Raw genomic sequence first — 24368 nt, forward strand, 5'->3', positions numbered from 1 at the left:
CATACAGACGGAGAAAGTCTGGAGGATCTCCGGAGTTCAGTTCATGTCTGAAGTAAAGCGAAACTAATTGCTATCGTTGCTCTAGCTCTGTGCTAAATGCAGAGATATAAAGCTGAGGGTGTGGATCTTCTCATTTAACTCTTAGCAAGAAAGAAAACAAGCAACGTTTCCCACTTTGACAGTTCCTGTAATAATATACAGCTGGAATATTAGTTCTAAGAAGCTCCTACGGTGTAAAAAGTGAATTTTCCCATGTCGACTGAGGTCACAGTATTCCCACCATCCTGTTAACTTGCCAACGTGCCCCTGCTTCCTCTGTCTCTGCCTGTCCCTGTCTGAAGCAGGAAAGTGAACATTACCACTGGGGCCTGAGATCTTTAAATCCCAGTTCCAGAGCACAGAGTGGGAGGTGGTGGTGGGGGAGGATTAGAGAGAGCTGTCTCTGATGTTATTTAATCTCCCCAGCCAGGGAGGGAGCAAGCCGGCGCACCCCTGATGCACGTTATCAACCTCTGATGACCAGTGAGGGGGGATTGGGCGCCCCAGACGCTGCACTGCCGCCAACACTGCTGCCGCCGCCGCCGCCGCCGCCGCAGAGCACTTCAAGTCATCTTCCTGGCTGGCCCTGACTAGTCAGCAGCTCAATTTGGGTGATGGCGAGCGTGCTCAGTCAGGGGAGAAGTCGGTCCCGGATGATTTCCTCCTTCTCTGCTCGTTCTCCTCAGCAGTGTCACCCCCCCCCCCCCCCCCCCCCCCCCCCCCCCCCCCCCCCCCACACACACACACCTCAGCTACAGACCAAAATGTGCATCTGTGTTCCCTTTCGCTCACACACACACACACACACACATACATCCCAACCCCTGAAACCCAAAGACCCGGCAATCGCTCCGTTACTGAAGCTATCTCAGGCGCCTGTCTCACTTCACCACCACCACCCTCACCCACCCACCATCCTCCCTTCTCTTGCTTCCCCACGTTCCCTCCCCACCCTGTAACCCCCCCTCCCTCCAGTTCATTCCAGCATGACAAACCACATGGGATTTCACAAGTCCTTTAAAGTCTGCTGCCTCTGGGAACCACTCTTCTCCATGCAACATTTTAGTATTCTAGGGAATACGTGACTGGGGAGGCAACCAATGCTGTTATATTCCTGCCATCTCCTCCCGGTTGTTATTCCTGTTGATGCTTTGCAGGAAGGGAAGAAAAAAAACATATAATGTTTGTCAGGTGATCATAACTGATCGTTGTTAATTTTTTCTTATTTTATTTTAATTAAGCAGTTTTATTTTTCTCTCTGTCTTCTGTGATTCCTGCAAATCAAACATTCTCTGTCAAGATGTCTTTTACTGAAGTCTTTTTTTTATTTTAACACATAAAAGCATCACAACAACAATATACAAATTCTTAGTAATCTTTAAAACCAAAACACATTTACACATGCAACAATAGGGTTTAAGACAATGAGTAACTTATTGAATAATTTTTGCTTTTGGAATGTTTTAACATTACTGTTGTAGGAGAAAGAACTGTCGTATTCTGGCATTAATTCTAAATTTGAATGTGTTCAAGATAACCTACAGTTCCTTTACTGGCATTACTCCCTACCTTTTAGACAGTTAACAAGCTTTAGTGATCCAAACTGAAGAAAACCAAAAGGTTTGATGACTAAAGTAGATTTGTTAAAAAAACATGTTCTCACACCATTTTTGAAAACGCGACCTCCAGGTGCTGTCACAACCAAATGACGATTAGATTTCAAAGTGGTGCGACTCCCCGCACAGGACAATGTGCCCTGTTCTGCAGCGAGTCCACTCAGACGAGTCACGAGGAAGCGAGTCAACAAGCCCATCACAGACGCTCTGCTGCCATCCTGCACGTCTGTTGCTCTCAGCGAGTCACGTCACGCTGCCAGCGAGGCATTTCAATACATGCTTTTGTATTCTCAGATGGAATAAGAGACAAAACCAGAGGATGATTTCGTTTGATAAAAAAAAATAATAATAATAATAATCGAGAAGTCAAAAGAAATGAAAGGTTGAAGAGTAATCAACAGAATAGATTATTGCTCCAGAGTAAGTGTGTTGTGTTTCGTTATATCATCAATCCTTGTGGCCTCTTCTGTTTGACGGATTCAGGATGATTGTATGATTGTCTGTTTTGAGTCCTTTACATAGGATTGGCTGTGAACCTACAGCCACAACACTGAAAACACATTCATAGACACCGAAAATATACATTATGATACTGTCAAAAGGTACAATAATTACACAGAAAAGGAAATTACAGAGTTAAAACAACACCGTTATGTTTTCATTTATCTTTTCGTCTGTCCCCTTTTTCCTCTCTCGTCCTCTCCGAAGTGTGCCGAGCACGTTGGGTCCTGTGAACCTATCGAGTGCTCCTGGCAGAGAGTCAAGAGTCCCACCTGCCCTCGTGCTGCCGGATGGGGCGGCTGTGGCTCGCCTCTCTAAAAGAACCACCGGAAAGCTTCGCCAGTGTTGATCGGCGTCCTCTGTGGGAGACAAAACGTGAAGGACACATTAGAATTTGCAGGGTTTGAGGCCACGTCATTATCATGTCACACATATACATACAGATACAGTCACATTCACGTGATGATGGTCGGCAGCAACAGTTTGAAAAAGCACGGGCTAAGGTAAAAACCCAGAAGGGCACTTAAGGGCTATAAAGCACAACCACCAAACCAAGTATTTCATCAAAGAGCCAGCCAAGGTGATTACATCCACGTCCCACCCACACCCAAATAATCATTACGCTGGATGAAATATTCAATACAAATTCCCAAGAAGCAACAATGAGGCATTTAATTACTGCAGCTCCAGCAGCAGTGAGGGGGAACAGTGCATCATTTCAATTTGAGCCTGCGCCAGCAGCGGCCCCTCCTCTTCCTCCCCAAAACCTCCACGCCAGAATGACAGTGTCTCCTTCCCCAAACTCATTTGGAAGTCAGAGACATAAAATACTGAAGTCTCCCACCAATCTCCATGACCAATTAGCACATTTTTTGATTTTTTCTTTTTTCCTTGCTGTTGATGGTGCTGGTGGGCGTGTGCGTGTGTGAGGGGGGGGGGGGGGCAAAATCACAACTAAAATCACTTTAGTCTGAGTGGAGGGCAATTTGACATTTTAATACCGAGTGTCATCAGTGGCTCCTTAAAGGCATACTGATGAGAGCAGGGCTCCTTCACTCAGACATGTGCAGTTTACGGGCTGCATGTATAAAGTATTTACTGTGCAACATAAGGCTGAGAAGTGAATCTATATTAACACACCGACTCTTTGTGGGATCACATAGTGACGACAGGAGCATATCATGTTTTTTACCAAGTCCTGATGTGTTAATGAATCATTCCAAGCATTTGTAATGAAAAAATGTATTAATTTCTTTGTTACGTCTTTGTTTTGACATGAGAACATTTTTTGGTCTTTTGAAACGCATAACAGCAGGGCTAAAAGTATTATTATGAGTCAATTAGTATATTAACAGTAGATTTACAGGTTTGATAATATTCGTAATTTTTTACTCAAATGTTTCTGTTTTATAGTTAACTGGATATTTTGGGATTTAGAACTGATGGACAAAATGAGCTTTCTTTACACAATTTTATTAAGCAATTCAGTCCATAGTCCATAATATAAATAATCTGAAGTTACACCCCTTGATAAAATTGAAACACCACTGATTATATAATGAGCATCATTCTCATTATTTTCCATTCGCCACGTCGTAACAATGATGTAAAGATATGAAAGTATTTCAATAATATTCAGTCGTAGTAAATGTATGTGTGTGCAGCAGCTGTGATGCTGTTATGCAGCCATATTGCTCATTTTCACATTTACACTGACATTACAGGTAGTTTCGTTGGAGTTGGAACTTTTTTGAAAATAAACAGTTATACCAGGTTTATGTTTTCCATGTGAATAGTATTTGAAATGATCAAAAGTTGATAATTTGGATCAAACAAATGTGAGAGATGGATCTGACTTCTAAACTTCCTCGTGTATAAAAATGAAGCCAAACTGTCCCACCTATGCGAGCCGCCATCTTGTGCTTTTTACGTAATTTGGAGTCAGAGTCTACGCATCAGTGATTATGGGGTGGAGCTTTAGTATCAAGGTCCCGCCAATACACATGCTCAACCAACCGTGGTCAGTCTCAGCTGTCAATCATGACATTTCACACTGTTTTTCCTGCATCAAATAACTAATTTAAACCAAATTATATGGAAAAAATAAGACTTGAACAAACATCCACGTGATAAGAACTACCTAAAATGACAGAAACCATTTTTGAGAAAAAATTATTTGACGTGTACTTTGGTTTTTAAACAACATGGAGGAGCCTCGGGTTATGGGCCATACAGCAGCCAGCCACTAGGGGGCAATCAAGATGGTTTAGCTTTACTTTTGGTAGCTGTCATGTCACTCATGTTTATATACAGTCTCTGCTGGTCCAGGCTTTAGCTTCTGTTTAGTTCATGTTGCTCAGAGAAACAACTGACACTGCTTTACTCAACCTAGTCGGTATATGAACCAAACATAACAACTCCTATGAATATTAATGAGAAGACAATGAAATGCAAACACCTCATCAGATAAGGCTGTTAGACAATAGATAAAGCCTATATGAAATTAAAGGATATTTTCAGATAACATATATTTTCTGTTGGATTACTCTGGGGGTTTTGAGCCTATTCTAAGTCTGTAACAGTCAGCAGCACTTTGACAGCTACTACCACAGCATCACACTCATTTTGGATGCAAATATTCTTTCCAATGCGTTTAACAACCATTAACCATCTTTTCACACCACATTAAGCAATTCAAATTATCCAAGTGAGTGATGGAGGGACCCACAACATCAGGAAGCCATCACCACCCATTTCAAACCATGGATCAACTGAAACACCATCATGTTTGGGAATCTCACGGAGTTTTCTTTTTGGCCTAATTACAATGAGCGGATGCCTGCCCCCTTGTTATGTCACTCTAGCTTCATTCATTTTCATTTTTTGGAAGCAATTACGCAATATTTCAGACTTTTATTTGTCGAAGAGAAAGACAGGATGTGTTTGTGGCGTGAAGCAAAGGTGTGTCGGTACATTGGCAGGTTTCTTATCGACTGAGCCACCAGAAAACACTGGGGAGAAAATCTGTTCTAATGAAAAGTCTAATGAGTTTGCTGTGATCTTAAGCACAGTAGCTTTACTTTGTGCTGCAGAATAAAGTGCTGATCGCTCTTTAACTGTTCTTTACCTCTGAGTCAACCAGACTAAAAACCACACTGAGCTATTCATGGATGATGTGGACTTCTCTGGCAAACTGACCACTTATACATTTTTTGTTCGTATATTGGTTGGGTGGTTGGTTGTTCAGTTGGTTGTTTGGTTGATTGGTTGGTTGTTAGTTGGTTGGTTGGTTGGTTGGTTGGTTGGTTTGCCAGCCGAATTACTACTGGACGTATTTCCACTAATCTAACGTGGAAGGACGTGATGTGGGTCAAGAAAGAACCCATTACATTTTGGTGCAGATCCAGACAAAGGGTTTTTCTTTAACATTGTGAGATAAGATGTTATTGGACATTTTAACATTCTTCTCACCACTGAGGGCTTGAGGTACTCGGGCCTTTTAACTATTTCAAGTTAAAACAGAGAATCGAGAATATCTGCTTTTACACTATAAATTATGTCATTTTTAAGAGATCAACCAGACACTGACTGTGATTTAACAGTAAGCAACAAATAATAGTGTTTTATTTCTTATTTCCAGCAGCTCAGAAGTTATTTGTTTGAAAATGTGCATAAAATCCGCATGAACGACCAAGTGGACACTGAGTGAAAAGAAAAATAATCTCCATTCCCATGATAGTATTGATAAACATTGTACAACAATTAAATATTAATTATTTTATAGGTAAATCCGAGACCCATGATATTTCTGCAGACTGTTTCGCACAATAAATCTGTGTGAAAAAACACACCCTTATTTTCAGAATAGAAACGCAAAGTAAAGAGCGAAAGACACAAATTTGTCTCGACAAACACATTCCTTAAAAAGAAGATAATTCAAGAGAAATTCCTGTTGAAAATATTGACATGTCTGTGAGAGGAATGTGACAAATCTTAATTTTAAGGCACAGGGAGGAGGATGCATACACGGGATATTGTGCATTCACAGGGGCACTTTCAGTCTTAAGCTGTGTTCTCTCTCTCTGTACAACGTGATGCTCTAAGAGGCAAAGAGGAGAGAAAGAGGAGATGAGAATGTTTATCTTGATCCATATTCTCACATTGATCAGTCCCCGGTGGAAGTGCGGCTCGCCAGAGACAATAATGACCCCGATCTGGGCACTTGGCATGTCTCTGTTTTGTTAAATTCCAGCGTTATCGATCCAGCGGGGCTCTTGAGTGCTGCTTGGATTCACTCCCGGGCCTCGGCACACTGCAGTGACCAGGCACAAAGAAGGCTCAATTAGCACAGCTCCACGTTGTCTACACCCCCACCTGCATGCGCCTTCAAAATCACTCCATCAACCGCCAGGGAGAGTGAGCGAGGAAAGACACGGGAAATCAGAAACATCACAGACAGAGGAGGATAAAGGGGGAGGGGAGGTGGGGGAGAACGTAAGGGTTGATAGTGTTACACCGGGGACACAGGAGCAACACCGAGGTTTCACCTCAAATCAAGACGTCGTGGCAGCAGCTCAGTCTCGTGTCAACACCGCTGCCTCTGCAGCAGAGCATACAAAACAACCTGGCTACAACGGCACACCGAGGGAAAGACAATTTCCCGCTCTGGCAATGAATGCACACGACTGAGTATTGAACTGACGGAAGGAGGAGGAAGAAATTTCTCCAGACCTCAAATTAACCCCACAGCACCACAGTAGGCAATGTATTCTAAGTGTCTGCCGGTGGCTTTCAGTGATAACAACACAGTAAAAGTGACATGTGGTGGAATAATTCTCTGCTGATTCTGGCGAGGCAGTGTGAGGTCTCTGGGCCGCCATGACACCCTGTGATCCTAACCGAACCTGGCAGGTGCAGTTAATGGTGAAGCCATGTTGACATCTGATTGAGACGAGGTGGTAGAGAGACGGCACGGCCACAACGGGTCGTTGAATCATAATCAAACCAGCCGGACTAAAGCAGAGCGTGAAAAGACGATCCTTTCCTCTGCAGGGACACACGCATGCACACACAACATAAACCTCCAACGGAAATCTAAAAGATCCGGGTTACAGCCATTCCTGCCTATTTTTTTTTTCACACAAATAATAAAAACGCAAGCGACGTCGTCAACCCCCAGCCCACCCCTGCCCTGCTCCCCCTCTCCCCTGCAGCCTTGGCGTCACACTGAGCCGGGGCCAGAGATAAACCACTCAAGACGATGAGGATGATAATGGTAGACGCCGCAGCGCCTCAAAATTCAATCAGCGCCGGGACGTCAATGCGGATGAGTGTAAAAGTGAAATATGCTCGCCGGCGTGTGTTAAAAGACGCCACACAGGACTCGCAGAGACAACAACAGGCAATGAAGGGAACGATGAGGGGGGAAAACAAGAGAGGTAGGGAGAGGAAAAAAAAACAAGGAGAGGAGAGAAAAAATGAAAATAATGTGTCTGTACTGCTCTGCTTCCCGGCACAATCCCACTGGCATTCTGAGCAGCCCTACTTTAACCACAGACTGTGAATAAATTACCCTTTTGAACTCGGGGTGATTGCAAATGTGCCCCGGTTTCTCTTGAGACATGTCTGGCACTAACCCTCAGCTCTACGCTCCCAGCCAGCCTTGTCACAGCGGCCCCCACCAACAGCCCCCTCTTCCACTGACACACACACACACACGTGCACGACATCATAAAACTTTTAATTTACCATAATTACGGGTGCTTTTTTATTTTTTTAATCCAACTACAGCTCCCCTTCTCTTTTGCTGTCGAAGAATTCTAAAGAATCTCGTCTGACTCTGAGATATATATATTTTTTTTTATGTGAGAGATGAGAAAATATCCTGAAAGAAATGTGGTAGAGGTACAAAAATCAGAGTGAAGATTGAAAGGATAGGAGGACAGAAGGTGGTGGTGAAGACTGCGAAGCAGAAGGAACGCAGGGATCTCAGGGAGAAACGGTGGTTGATCAGTGGCGTGTGGGAGTGTGCTAATGTGTTTGTGAATACTCATTATAACGCATGGCCCATACGTTACCGTGGCAATACCCATTATTCATTAGCTGGCAGGCCACTACTCATAACCGTGACGCTTCGGATGCAGCTCTGACAGCATGCAAACAAAATATATACAAATAGACGCTGCCTCTCGTCTGACACACGCGTCAGCTGACACTGTTTTAGTCGTCTGGACGCCGGCTTACGCTTCTCACGCGGCTTCACGATGGCGGGTGAAATCTGTGTGCAAAGCCTGGTCAGTCAGTTTGTTATCTTTTTTTTTTGCCATGATCCCCTTTGCATTTTTGCAAGTGCCAAAATCTGCGATCGTCTCAGTATAAAATGACAAGACGTGGGGAAACGACTGATTATTTTCTTAGGCGAGTCGGTGGCGAGGAAGACAGAACTCGGAGGAGATGAGAAAGAGGAAGGAGAGAGCATGATTCATCGCGAGCCAAGGAAGGAGGACTTTAAGAGCCAAACATTCAGGGCCGATCTCCGGGTCTAAGAAGAGGGGCAGGGTGGGGTGACGGTGGTGACGGTGGTGGGGGGTGGGGGTGCAGTCAACCTTAACTGATGTGTTATATATTGCCTGTCACTTTATTCTGCAGGAATATTGGGGCGTTGCCAAGCTCAAACCTGGAAGGTATAGCAATCCATCACCTCCACTGTTACCAGCGTCGGTGGGTGGGGGTTGAAATCTCATCTTGAAGCTTGTAGCCAATATTCCAGCCGCGCAATGCCGTTTATAAAAGCTACCTCTCCAAGGCCGCCATCACGGACAGACCACTCATCTAGTCATCCACACGCCACTGCCCCCACTCCTGCATCACGACACCGTAACACAAACCGATTCTGCTCCGCACACGCGCCTAAGCCCTGAATATTAACTGCATATAAAAATAATCATCAAAAACATTGATTATCTTTGTGATAATAATAATGGAATATATTCTCTGTATGGCACAGTGGTAAGAGATTACATCTTAGTCATTATATTGTATATTGTAGCATTTTATTGTTCTTATTCAGATACAGCAAATAATGGAAATAGAGCTGCAGTGTATACTTCTACATTACAGTTTCAGATATATGATATATGTGCTGTGTTCATGGGCTGACTCTAACATGAGTATAGTGTTTTACCCTGATTCTATTCCATTATAGTTAAAATATAAACTTAGGGTCTTTGATTGTTTCTTAAAATCTTTAATTTGACTATTTATAATATTATTTACTTATTTAATAATTTTTTACTTTTGACAGTTTTTGGTGGTAATGGTTTGGTTTTGGACTCATGGTTGCAAATGAGCTGTTGAGCACATTTACATTGATGTTGGTGATAAGTCGTTATAGATAAGTGTGTATACACCTAAAGGAATATTAGATATCAACATGGCTGCTAAACATTTAGTGATTTCTGTCCATGTGACAATTAAAAAAACGATACTTCTATATTAACTATATAACTATATAAACTATAACTATATATAAAATAATTAAACTATACCTATATATAACATTATGTAACTATGTAGAATGTTTTAACTACATATATATACTAAATACAATACTGCCAATCATCAGTGTTTCTTATGAAAGTATTGAAAGGTAGTATATTAAGTTGCACAGTGTAACTTATAGCATAACCTTCAGAATATGATAATAAAACTCAGAAATATCAATTCAAAATCCCCAAAAGACACTAAGAAGTGTAAGAATGTTATTTTTAATAGTTGTAGTAGTTTTGATTTATCAACAGCCTCAAATGATATAAAAGTAACTTCCTGAAACAAATAAACTATGCAAATTTGTCCCAACAATTTATCCAAATAATCCTTTTTTTACTGCTTTGAGGCATCTCATCATTACTGCAGAGATATGAGCTCAGTGGACGACAGCGTGCGGAGCGAGAGGAGTTTAAATTCCTGCGGTGTGTGAGAACACGGAGGTCACAAACCCACCCTCGCTCCACGCCGTTCATTTTTCACAGTCGCCATTAAATCTGGATTCAAATCAATCAGAGCTGGGGCTTTAATGGTTTAACTTTAACTACAAGTGAAATGATCATTTAATTCATAATGATTTTGAATAAAAATCAAGGTGTGTGATTGATAAGAATTTATTTTTAATCAGTTCTAATTTTTTACAACAGCATTTTACCACCCAATGAATCACTGTGAGATCAAAACCCTTCAAGGTTGATCATATATCATATATCGTCAAGCATTGCAGACGTTCACCAGCAGGTTTCCTGTCGACATTCTGCCCACAGCGTCACTTGATTTTCCATATGATATTAACAAATGAAATGTCGTCGTCCACTATTCACCTATTTATTCTCTGAATAGCACATGTATTCAGATTACCAGCCCACTTGAATATTCTCACAGCACTAATGCACACACACAAAGAATCCAAGTACACCAGCGTCATGATAGCATTCCAGGACTGAGATACTGCTACAATCTTTTAATTCAAGGTCCAGCCTTGCACCAGGCATCTGTTGGAGCAAATCAAGCTAAGTGTGTTGCGGATGTTTGTGAGTAATGAGGAATTTGGGAGTTTTTTGCTGACTCGGCACGTATGGACTCGAGGGTGGCGCGGCTAGGCGGTGGGGGGGATGTATGATGGTGTGCTTAAGAGCGGTGCCGGGGAGAGGCGGGGTGGTCACAGGGGGGAGATTAGGCTGTGGGGCAGCGAAGGAAAACCAAATCCATCTCCATCTCAGAAACATCCTAAAGCAGATTACTTACTTCAGTGGGAGAGGAAGAGAGAGAGTGAGCGAGGGAGGGAGGGTGGGAGAGAAGAGCAGAGGAGCGTGAGATGGATGAGGGAACAGAGAGAGAGAGAGAGAGAGAGAGAGAGAGAGAGAGCAATTAGCATAGATGCAATTCTGGCACAGTCCTCTGACTTGATATTTGACCTTCCGCAAGAGTCTTGCCAAATACTGCCCGAGAAGCGCAGACGGACCATATGGCAAAGTGCTGCTGGAGGCTGAGTGCAGTGTGACTCCAAGCCTCCGTATGCTAATAGGGGAATGTAATTACAGTGCAGTATTCCTGTAGGACGTATATTTTACCCGCCCTCCATAGGAGAGGATTTTCAGCAAGACGGGCCAAGCCTCAGTGGCTTCAGAAAATACGCTTATATTTTTTTTTTATCAAACAGTCAGGGAGCCATTGACTGGATAGTTAAATGGAACGGGCCCAGTTTAACTGGGGCAGCTATGCAATATGTCACTTTATGAGGGAGTCAGTATATGTCAACAGTGACGGAAACAGCCCCAGTCAAGGGCTTTAAAAAATGTAAATCCACACAGAAACACATACGAAGGAAACCGCAGAGCCGCAATCTGCTGCTCTGCTCTGGACACGCCCCAATTAGTGATGTCACAGCAGATGTCTTCCATCGGCCGCCAACGGCAAAACACCTGCCGAGCCGGTGACGTCACTAAGTGGAGCACGGCCTGAGGAGCGACGTATTTGAACGGTTCAAAACCACCGAGAGCTTCAGATTTCTGCCTTTCGTGACTCACTGCCAGTTTGAACCTTTTGATCTTGTGACGTTAACCAGCTTTTGCCAGAAGAAAGAGAAAAGTCCCAAAACCATTTGAAGTCTAATTATAAAGCAAATCATCTGAACTGGAAACAGGAATTTCAAAATACATGTCGCACTTTTGTTCTTTTTGATTTGGTTAAACGCACCATCCCTTTATAGAATTTCTTCATTAACAGAGACAGCAAACATCACGCAGATGCAGTGGTGGTGTAGCAGAGAAGGGAGGGGGAGTGCAGGAGGGAGCTGAGCGGGTTCGATTTCCTGTACCATGCTAATGCTAGCTAGCATATTGTAGCTTTTACTATAAAGCCATTGGATGCCTAAGATTATAGTTAGCTACGCAATGCTATGATCCACAATGATGTAACAGCATCCACAGGATGTATCCACATAAAGGATCACGCAAGAAGACATACTTGTGTTTTAATGGTCAGTAACACTTTAAATTCCTTATTTAGCATTTAATAGTAGTTAAATTGTTATTTACACAATATGATACAGCTATTAGTAGCTATGAGAACATTTTAGTCAGTTTTTAAACAGTTGACAGTGTTTATTGATTTGCAGTATTTGTCGAAAATTATTTTAGACATGTTTTGTGTCATTACAATTGTGTTTGACTATATTTTTAATGATTATTTCTTTACACATCAGTCTTTTATTTATTAAATTATTTTATACTCCTATAAATGCTAATAAGGGGACTCAAAATAAAGTGTTGTCAATATTTGCAATTTGCTCTACAGACTTATATATATTATATGCTTTTTAATCACTATAACAACAACATTTAAATATCCACTGTCAAAGAAAACAAATCCTGACCAACCACAAACTGTATTTCACATGTTTTCAGTATCCACTCACTCCTGTCACTCAACCCTACAATGTGTTCCATATTCAACCAAAACCACAGTCTTTTCCGTAGCTTTAACCAAGTAGCCTGAATGTAAAATACGCAGAAGATGCAGTTGTTTCTTGTCTCTTGTTAAAATCCCGGGGGGATTTCTACACCCACCATCCATCCTGAGTTCCTCCTTACAACTTGTGCAGCACAAAGATGTCACACTTCCTTGATTGGAAAAAAAAACCCCACTTGCAATTAAAAATAATCCTGGCTCGCATTTCCTCCGAAATGTATTTAGCAAAGGAAATTTAAAATGGTCGAATCTTTACAAGCATCGTCCACTCAAACAGTTTTTGTCTTTATCTGCGTTTGTCATCAGAATAAAAGTTAAACGGAAAAAGCAAGAATAACTGATTCATATTTCCCTTTAGGAGTCAAAGATTGTCTGGGATGCTTTAATAGTAACACTAATTCACTAACTATTTGGAAGTCTCTCATGCTATAACGCAGAATATAATCTCACACAATCCTCCCACACAGTGTGAGATATCTAGGTTAAAAACGGAGCGGATTATTTTATTATTTTTACAGCTGAAACCCTGCCGAGACGCCTTCCATTTATCATGCACGGAAAAACCCTCGCCCACTCAGACGGAGGCCAAGCTGACCCTTGTAGGAAGAGAGTGAGGCAGCACTTATGGGTCAGAGGCTGCCGTCTGTAGCCAGGATCACCTACCTGCTACGAGACCCAACAGCGCCAGCATCCATTTCAATTAGATTCACCTAAGAACCCTTGTCCAAGTCAAGCAATTTTACACAGGGCTGCTACAAAAGTTCGCTCTCCTCTGGGAGCCGGCCCTATACAGGAAACAGCAGGGTGCTGTTGGGATTTCAGGAAAAACAAAACAAACAGATGCCACGGCGGAGAGGTCTCTGCGATGGGGACATCAGAGCGAAGTGAGCGGGGAGAAGGGCAGGCGTTGTAGGACGAGAGGTGCGGAGGAAAGGGGAGGATGAGCAGGACATGTGGTTTTTTTGAGAGTGTAGATACCTGAGGGATCTGGTAATGGAAATCCCCAATTTCTCAGCCAAGTCGGAGCCTTTTGAACAGCGGAAGATGTCAGCGAGCGCGGTGAGGAGCCATGTGGGTGTAACGAAGTGAGGGCTAAGCGAGGCAACATGCTGCCAGTTCTGTGAAATGTTAAATTGAAATGCAAAGTAGGAGCAGGCCTCCTTGTTTTGAGCAGATTTCTCAGCATCTGTGTGGGAGCCCTTAAACTCCGACTGCCTATACACAGAGCTCTGCATATTTACTGTAAATCAACATAATATTTAGGTTAGGATTAGAAAATACTCAGAGCCGAAGTTGAATTCTTAATTGCACTCAGGTAACTGAGACCTGACTGTAGTTTATCTGTGCAACGAATTCAGCGAGTATCAAATTTCAGTTTAGTAAGAATGGTCTTGAATGTGTGCATCAAGTTTTTATCTTCGGATGCTTTTATCTATCTACGAGCAAAAACATGCTGCTGTTGATTCATGTCGGGGAAACACAACATGTGAAAAGCTGCTATTATTTCAAAATGTGCTCTGAAGGCACAAAGACTTGGAAACTAATGCAGTGTTTTTTCACCTCTGGGTCCGGACCACCACAGTCGAGCTGTGTCAAATGCCTGTGGCTGTGAAAGGGAAAATTCCTCTTCATTTGTTTTCATTGACCGTGTTGTGTGATTCACAGTTGAAGCACTTTAATGACACTTGCACGGGCAATGAAACTTTTCTGGTTGAACCATCAACACAGAAGATGAACAACTGTGTTGGAAAACATCTGCCTTTCTTGTCCGTAATAAAGGCAGCCGAGGTTCATGATTTCCTGAATAGGATTTCTCACACACAAAGTTGAAGTTATGAAAACTGCCGGTCATATTATAAAATTATGTTACGGTTCAATTACTCACATGACTCTGTTTCTATAGCTACTGTCAGACATGAACATTGAGTTTTCTTCTCTTATGAATGCAGTGGGAGATTGTCCAGGTCAGATGTGTTCACTACAACAGGAATATTTCCGCAACATTTTGGCAAGAAGTGGGTCTGGAGTCGACATCAGACATTTTCTGGAATGTAAAATATCCAGAGCAACTGCAATTGCATTCTCACATACGACCACTGTAATTTCAGGGGAAATGCCTAGAGTTCAGTGCATGTCTGAAAGCAGCTTATGTAGCGCTGGTGATATCATTTCATATTTATTTTATAAGGAAAAGCACCAGTTTAAAGGAATTGGCTAAAGATAAATCATGTTTGCCGACAGTTTGCATTTGGTTTTGATTCTGTTTCATATGCGTCTCCTGACAAGAGTAGAGCCATCCAATCAAGTTGCTTGACATGCAGGTCCACACGACGCGTAGCTGTGATTGGGGAGATGTGCATGTCGGCTTCTCTGCCACCCACAGAAACCCATTAGACTGTTTATCTTCAGAGAAGCATATAATTCCACTTTCGAAAATCGCAAGCCAAAAAGTTTGGAAACCACCACATCAGTGCATTTACATACACTGGTGGAGAATCCAGGTGACTCCATGTGAATCATTTGGTTTAATTTAATTTAGCTGTCATACTCTGACAATAACGTTGTGAGAATAGCTTTCTGGACACAACGGAGAAAACCTTCCTCTTAAAAAGAAGAAAGAGAAACAAGGATTAAAGTCATTTAGGCAGAATCACGAGACTAATATTCCACCTAAAGCAACTGCAAATGAGGAATAACATTTGTAAGAAGGCTTTAGTTAAACTGGAAAGTGAAATTTAACAAAGACGAAAACAAGAGAGATATCATTGCGGAAAGTCAGTGGGCAACGTAATATGCTAAAGGCAGCATTTAAGACGGAGCTAATCCGAGCAGACTCCCCCCTGCTTAGTCATTCCAGCGTCTCACTGATCAGACGGGGAAACCGGTCACAGTTTGTCAAAACACAGCTTGCACTCAGAGCAGATTGAAATCATTTCTCTGTACAACAGAACGCGACGAGTGACAACAAACTGTGAACAGCTCCGTGTGTTTATCAGCGGTGGAGGACAAAGGGGCTCTCCGCTCAGGAATGAAAATATCCACCTGATGTCATCAACCGGTGCATCATAAATCCTATCCTCTTGCCCGGGGGCCACAGACTGACTTCATGCCTGTGTGACACTCTCTAACCCCAGGGTTTCTATCGGGAAGAGAAAAAAAAACCTTGAAATATCTTTCTGGGCATGGTGTCAGATGCTCGCCATGAAATATTCATAATCTGAGAGCAGAGCCACAATAGAGGAGGTGGCAACACGCAAGGATTTGACTTGCAGAAACTGAGGCGCTTAAACCACGTTGACCGGTTTTCTCCCATCACCCGTTGTCACTCAGGAATTCACTTTCACGTCAGGTTTCGTGGATGAATGGCTCCGAGCCATCTGTCATCGCCGCCTCTTAACGCACACATAAACTCATTGGAGAATATGCAGAAATTAAATTCTAATGCCTTGTATTTTATATTTAATGTATTTTACCAACTACTATGAGGTTAACGTAGATTGGATACAGAGTTTTTTGTTTTTATTTTGCAGCTCAATATTATAATCTGTGTCACGTGGCTTTGCAGAATGTGATGCAGTTAAAGGAACATTCTGGTGTTTTTCTGTGCTCAAACCATATAAACATGGACGACATGTTGGCTGCCCAAAAATGAAGCCAAATCATTTTGATCGCCCCCTGGTGGCTGGCTGCAGTATAGATCATGCACCCCACCTCCTCCATGTTAGTGGATTGGAATTAAACCAAATCAAAGTGTAGTTTAGTCAAATAAAATGTTCTCAAAGATGGTTATTGTCATTTCAGGTAGTTCCTCTCACACATCTGATGTATGATCAAGTGTGAATTTTTTAGGTTTGGTTTTTATTAGTTATTTGATGCTGGGACCACAATACCGTCGCTCCACACCACCATCACTACACAACGGATTTCAAGATGGCGGCACTCGTACCTGCGGTTGTATGGTTTCATTTTTGTACCTCGGGAGAAAGTGGAGACCTATTGTACATTTCTATTTATAGTCTATGGCTCTGCTCCATCGACAATGGACTTGTATGTGTACAGTAAATCAAGGGATAAATGGAGGAGATAAAAAAAATAAAACATGTTCCAAACATGAACAAAAGGGGGAGCTATATCACTAAAATCCCATGGAATAATACATGAAAACCAAAATCAGTCATGTTTTCCTCATTTTAAATCCATTAGGTTTTTTAATGCCGCTCTCTATTTTCAGTAACGACAAACAAAAAGACAATAACACCTGAATCTACCTGTAGTTGATGTGGTCAAATAAATGATCAAATTGAGCAAAGGGGCCTGAGGTGCCAGAAAAGACCACATTCATTTCATGAGACGCACATTTTCTTGTTGTTTGTTTGTTTCTTGGTGGACTGTCTGACAACTGCTCCTCAAACTTTGAATAACACAGAGCAGATATTTCTATTTGCACTGACAAGGAAGACATTTTATGAGTCTTCCTGTTCATAACAGCATTATCATGCACTGATAATATCAGTTTAACAAAAGCAGACTAAGATTATTACTGTGATGGATTTCCGATTTCAAACAAGTCTCTGCAAAAAACAGGCTTCTTGAAAAGTAGGAAATCACAAACTTTCCGAGCTGATGGGACTTTAGTCTATAAGTACGTCGGCCCACGTTTTAAGCAAAATCAACTCTGTTCCGGGCCCTTAAATTTGCTGCTCTAGAGAAAACCCTGGCACAGAGGGCAGGGTAATGTCTTCATCTTAGACAACGAGATCTGTCCAGTCAACCAGAGCCAGGGTGGGAAGGAAGTGTTATGAGCAGCGAGGACGGTTTGGAGGTTTGACTTGAGGAAAAATGTTAGAAATCGATAGCAGAACTGTAATTTAGTGGTCTGTCAAAGAGATCGATGTGTGAGAGCGAGAGGAACAGAGACGGAGGGAGAGACAGAGAGTAAAGCAACGTGTGCACTGAAATTCAGACACAGAGCACATTATCAGCATCTCACATACAACGCAAGGGCAGATCTGATGCTGCCTAGCTTTACTATGAAGGCTGAACACTGATTTTTGTAGAAACTGTAAACTTAGCTTGCATTAGGGTGGCTAAATGTTCAGTCTGTTTGTTTTGAGGGGAAATATGGGTTTTTTTCAGTAAAGTTTTCAGATTTTCTCTCAATCCCAAAAAATCGAAAAAGAAATAGCTACATGACATCGTGAGGCAGCGTGGGATCATGGGAGTTATAAATCAACCTGACGCAGGCGTAAATCACTTTCACGGTAATGTTTTTAATGTTTTTTATTCGTGTTACACAGCAAATGACGATGAATAATCGCGACCCATTTCGAGTGACCAATACAAACAGGTTAGCAGTGTGTTTTTTCGTAATCATACGTCATTTACCCCGGAGGTAACAGCAGAGACGGACAAAGCTACAGGTAAAGCGGATACGGCGCAATTCACAGGCGACCAAAATGAAATGTCCTGTTACTTTGAATACAACTGCAGACTTCTCTGTGTTCAAACGTTGTTGGAAACATTTTTGGATAACATCAGTACACAAGTCCATAAAATATATAACACTTCTAGTCGTTTTTATACATTTTAATGGAGAATTGTTACAGATTATATCTTTTATGATATTTAAGGATATTCTGCTACCTTATAAGATGACCAATTAGTTGGATCGACTACTATTCTCAGTCCAGAGATTAGAGGGACTCTAATCTTATCCTGAAATGAGAAAAGAATGATCATGTGAGTGTTACTTTAATGGACAATGATGAGGATCATTTTCCTGTGTCGTTTACTCTACAGTGTTCTCTCTGTAAGGGAATAACCGACACATATGAAGGAATACAATGTTCAGGGACATGTTTTATAATTTAATCTAATCTAATCATTATGTTACATCAATTCACTGGCTTTGTTGCACTCACTCATTAAGGAAAATGCTAGGTAAAAAGTAAAAGTAGCAGTAGTTCATTTTCACATTAGAGCCAAAACATAAAACACGTGCAGAAATCCAAAGTCATCATTCTTCTCCCTTGTCGAGAAGCTGTGTGTCTCTCATTTCAATCCCCTGATGCATTTACCGAATACTTCTCTCTCACACGTTTTCGTACGGGCTCTCGGTAATGACGAGATACCTTTTAACTTCTCAGCCAGAGTCCGCATCAATAATTTATTCTCATCTGTTTAAAATTTAAAGTGCCACACATTAACGTCCTCCCGCACCTGCTCTTTTACGCTGTCCACCCTCCACTGGGCTGCCGTTCTACCCCCATGACTCCCTCTCTCTCTCTCTCTCTCCCTCCTCTCACTATAATAAAGACAATGACAATGAGTTCCTTTTCACCACTGAACCAGGGATGTTAAATCAAACAGGGGCAGAGGAGGCGACAGACCACATAATGTAAGGGCATCGTCTGGACGCCTCCGATTACGCTCTGGCCTTAATTGGTGGCGGTGGCGAAAACGATGAATTCTTTAACAGCGCCGCCCGGCCGTGGCTTTTTCCGAGCACAGCACAGGCCTAAGGAGGACAGCTACCCTGTGCAAATGGAAGTTGACAGAAAATCCACACGGCACAACCAATCTAGGGGAAAAAGGCCATGACAAGGAATAAGGGGGCCTGTGCTCCTAAGTAGCCGACCGTAGCTCGCAGGGAAGATGTGTATAATTAAGCGGTCTGCATCGCGGTTCAGATGGCAAAATCCTATTGTCTTGACAGGAGCTTAAGGTTGCCCTTTAGGTCGAGATGCGCGGCGGCGTACAGCCTCGTTTTTCTTTTTTTTTCACACTCCCCCAGACCTCTGCGACCAAATTAATCTGCAGTTTTAAAGCTTGAATAAATCCAGTAAGTTAGAGATCTGCAGATCTAAAGGCCGTCTGTCCCTCAGGCTTTTCCTTCGCTGCTTTTTTTTTTTTTTTTTTCTTTACCCCCCTCTCCTTTGCCCGCGGAGATTGGCTGGGAGCACTCAGTGTTATCTCCAGGGAGGCAAAGGTTGGGGGGGGGATGGGGTGAAGGCCACAGATTTGTCCTTATCTATTCTGAGCACACCTAAAACAAATTAGACCTGGCTGCTGTTGCTTATTTGGCTCCCGCACTCTCATTAAGAGGCTGAATCCGAGCTATTTTCCTCAAGGTCCTGCTTCCTACCATTTTGGGCCTTGTCTTTTATCACAATAGCAAAAGGTTTCTCGGCAGCCATTGCCACCTTTTCATCTCACCCATTTCATGTACTCATATCAATGCTGCACAAAGAACAGAGAGAGAGAGAGCGAGAAACAGAGAGAGAGAGAGAAAGCCTTATTCTAGGTTTCCCTGCACATGACTTGATGGCCGCCCTATGACATTTGTAATTGAAAGGAGGAATCTGTTCAACTGGATCTTGCTTTGCCCTCGTCCTGCTTTTCCTACCCGTGTTAATACGATCAATCAATGAACAGCCTCTCTGGATGCTGCTGTTTCACAAGTTTTCTGCTTTGCCTCTGCAGTATTGTAAACAGAAAAAGAGAAATGTTTGAGTTCAATTGTTCCTGACGATATTTCCAAGAAGCTAGTGAAGCAGCACATGGAATCATGTGGTTATGAGGACTCTGAGGGTGTTTCTATCAAAACGCGTAATGAATGAAGATGTTGTTTTAGACGTCAACCTGCAGGCATTAGACTCCTGGTGTAAAATCAGCAGTTTTGACACTAATCTACAAGAAACATTATGTGATAAAGTTGTTGTTGTTTTTGTTGTAAATGTTCTTGAAATCTTACTGGATCTTTTCACAGCTTGGATATAAGTCTTTCCAGGCACTCTATCTTTTGTCATAGAAAACTAATGTTGTTGTTACCTGGATTGCATTAAGTATAACTTCCATTATAACTTCCCTATCTGCCTTCTGCCTTCTATAAGTCTGAACGTCTTCTATCATTAACCCATGAGGACGACATTATTCTAGTTTATGTAGTTTTATGTTAGAACATTAGCATCAACACTGGAGCTACAGTGAATGTTATTTCTCAACCTCATTTAAAAACACAAAATAGTGAAAATGCCCCTGAAAACCAAAAAACATTAATACATTGAATAGGACTAAAAGATAATTCATAATAGAACCTGTATAATTACACAGATTAACCTGATCATTTTAATTAGATTAACCTGTATTATACTTCATAGTTTATGTGCTGCAAAGAAATTAAAATATCTAATAACAATAAGGCACAATGTTAGGTTAGGGTCACAAGAAAAAAATCTTTATTTCAATCAAAGTAGTTTTAATGTTCCTTATAATAATAATGATAATAATAATATTTGATTGATTGTATTGTTGTCCTTTTCTCACTAGGGCCATGACCTGTGATATGAGGTCACAAGTGCTGCAACTGTCTCATTTTACGGACTCAGAGTCACAAAGATTTGAAAACGCTGCTTTAGAAAAGGATAAGCTCGTAAATGTATGGATCCCTTAACATTATGTGAACACTGGTGCCACAGTGTGAATCAATATGCTAAGGAATACATGCAGGCAAGTGTAACTTTTACATTTACAAAATTCAACTAAAGAGCCCTGCGTCAGAAATAAAAGAAAAGGTTCGAGGTAAACAGGTGAGGTACGACACAACTCGCCCACATGAGTATTATTTCAATTGAAAGTTAATGAAAGACCTTTGAGCCATCGGAGCTCAAGCTATGCAAACGTAACTGCTCAGGAAATGTTAGGTTAGATGAGATTCCTCTGCCAGACTAATCCATCCTGGAGCCTGAGAGCGGCACCGAGACAGAGCGAGAGAGAGCGACAGAGCGAGAGAGAGAGAGAGAGCGGAATCTGCTGCAGAACAGCAGCAGTGACACAGGGCAATTCTCTAGGGCCTTGCATTAGCGCGCTAAATTAAAGGGGGTATTAGATTAAATTGGCTCTCCAATTTCAGGGGTGTGAGTAAAATTCTGATTTGCATTTTCCACCGCTGCTTAAGATATAATTAGTTCAGGGTGATTCCCATGTGGAAAACACTGACAGCCAAATCTAACTGGCTGCCAGTGGCTTATCGTCTCTTCCAAGGCAAAAAGTACACTCTGCTCATGTTTGGTGTGTGTGCGTTTGTTTATGTGTTTGTGAGAGTGTGGATGTGTGCGAGAGGATGAGAGACAGTGTGCACACATGTGTTGTGCTGCTCGCATGTGAATTTGCACGTACAGGCTGTAAAATCGCTCCAGCCCCTGATTTCTCACACTTCTCACCCCGCCGAACCATTAGCAGCATCAACAAGGTGAAGAAACGAAAACCCTTGTTAATGTTCGCATAAAAGTTGGGACTAAGCAGGAGCGCAGCGTCACACCTCTGAGATGCCTTTAAACCCATTTCCGCAGCAGAAGGTGCACCTGTAATTACAGATGCAGAGTCAAAAATAACAATTACAGCGAGTGGAGTCCGTATAATATGAATTACTGAACTCACTGGAGGAGCTTTTAAAAGCAAGTGTGGATTTGTTTGGGTATTTTTTTTCACACCCCTGGTAATTCTAACCGTCTTTGCAAATGGATGTTTTCCAAAAGTGCGTCTACCCCTGCATTACGAACGTGAGGCCGGCTTCCCGGACACCTGTTTGTGACACCTGTTAGTACACGATGAATGGAGACGACATTAAATTAGCTTCCGATTAACACCTTCTGGTCGTGTCCGACCCACAGCCCACAACCAATCAGTCACCTCTTTACTCAAACTGAGGTTTCCCTCTAATTTCCCCCTAAAGAGCATCTGAGTTTTCCACACTGTAAAACCAGTCACGTGTAGATTCTCTATCAGCTTGTTCCAACACTCGGTTAGAGCTACAGTACAAGATACCAAATTAATTATTTAAACTAATAATGTTTTTTATGGCTGCAACATATGGAAATAATTTAGATACAATATCTTACACAATAATTTTTTTTTTGGTCTGTAATTTGAGTCCAAAACTGTAAAAGTTACATTTCCTTAAAGCAAATGATATACACTCATTTTAAATGTAAATCCCCCCTGTGTCAGTTTAATTTCTAGAGCAGTGACCTGCTTTATTATTTCTTGTTGGAAGCTACAGACATTTTAGACATAATCTCATTGCATGTGCAGATTTTTTCACGTAAAAATTATTTATAAAATCTTTTGAACTTAAAACTCCCCAAAATGGATATTATTTTAGAACTTTGGAAACTTTGGGCTCATGATCAAATTTAAAATGAAGCTCAGCAGATTCAAAAACTTTTTGCTTTCTGCACAACCTTTGAGATGATTGCTTAAAATGACTGACACAGCGGTTACCTGATGGCTGAATGGTTAAGGTGTGCACCACATAGGCTGACATGCCCTCAAGCAGCAGGTTGCTGGTTAGACTCCTGGCCAGTGGACCATTCACTGAACGTCATTCCCCTCCTCTCTCTACTGTCATTAACTAATAAAGGTAAAATACTGATCCACTCTTTGTGTTAAAGACCCAAACAACAGACCTAATTTCTGTTAAATCATCCTAATGACTAATGATTATTAAAAATGAACAAGCTTCAACATTTGCATGTTTATGTCTCAAATCTAATGTTTCCATAATTTCTTGGTCACTGAAAAGCAGCAGGAACAAGGTGATGTTTACACTCTAAACCATAAGAAAAACCAGACGAAGACACAATATTATCTTCTTAAATGAACCGTTTTTTCAAAATCAATCACAGAATTTATCGTGAACAAATAAACCCCCATACATGGTGTTTTTCCATAAGCAGATTAGGTGGAATTCCTCTAATTAACCCCCTTTTCCTCTCTGTGTAATCACTTAATTAATGAGCAAATCATCAGGCCCTCCGGTTGCATTGGTAGGTGACTCATCCATATACAGGCTCGCGTAAAGTCAGTGAGCAAGTTCAAGCTCTCAGGGTGAAGAGAACCACATCTGCAACTTAACATATTCTGCCTCTGCCCTTGACAACCGAATAACATTCAGTAAATAAATCGATTAAAATGAAGTTTTAAAAACAACGCTGTCCCCTGATTGTCTCCTAACGAGGCCCCTCGCTGCTCGTCAACTAAGACTGAGCTGAGCCATTTTTTCCTCTTCTCTGAGTGACAGTGATTTATTTCTGCCTCTGCATCCCTCCTGATCTGCATCATGCCCTACATTGATCTATAATTGGCCTTAATGACACAAATATAATATAGAATGATTTCATCTCAACCCCTCTTTATCTGCACAACCAATTCATACAGGATCAGTCTGGCTGCTTCACTAACCCCCCCCCCAACACAAAACTTGGGGGCTGTTTTGAGAAGCGCCATCAGCAGCTCTGCCATCACTCTCCCCGTCTCTTGGTGGTCGGAGGCTGAGGCTTTGTGGGATATTGATTCTCCCCATCCAGAGACGGTTTCCATAATTGGTTAAAATGACCGGGTGCAGAGAGGGATGGCTCTCTGCTGAAAACCATTTCCCAGCCCTGCTTGGAGCTGAGCCAAGCTCGGGGTTGTTCGGATGCGTTCCAGCCCCAGCCTGACTGGCAGCAATTAGGGGTGTCTGAGCCAAGCTCAGCTTGCGCTCCGCACAAACACCCCTAATTACTGCCAATTAGGCTAGGCGGGTAGGCAGATTTGAGAAGCCGGGGGGATGTTCAGGCATGGGTGGGCATGGAAACAATTTTCAAGGGCTTAGAACGTGACTGGATGAAAAGGTTAATGCTTTGGAGTGCAAGG

General features: G+C 42.0%; 1 protein-coding gene across 5 annotated transcripts in view; it reads right to left on the reverse strand.

The window, feature by feature from the left end:
* Positions 1-1348: 1348 nt before the first annotated feature.
* The window catches only part of cxxc4 (CXXC finger 4), a 50634-nt gene continuing 27614 nt past the window's right edge, over positions 1349-24368 (reverse strand). For all 5 annotated transcript variants that reach the window (XM_034602203.1, XM_034602167.1, XM_034602185.1 and 2 more), the window contains exon 3: positions 1349-2515. In XM_034602203.1, coding sequence (XP_034458094.1) covers positions 2471-2515 — 45 coding nt within the window. In that variant the 3' untranslated portion in view covers positions 1349-2470. The remainder of the gene's footprint in view (positions 2516-24368) is intronic.

This window comes from Hippoglossus hippoglossus, chromosome 1, assembly GCF_009819705.1.
Source record: "Hippoglossus hippoglossus isolate fHipHip1 chromosome 1, fHipHip1.pri, whole genome shotgun sequence".
Taxonomy (NCBI): Eukaryota; Metazoa; Chordata; class Actinopteri; order Pleuronectiformes; family Pleuronectidae; genus Hippoglossus; species Hippoglossus hippoglossus.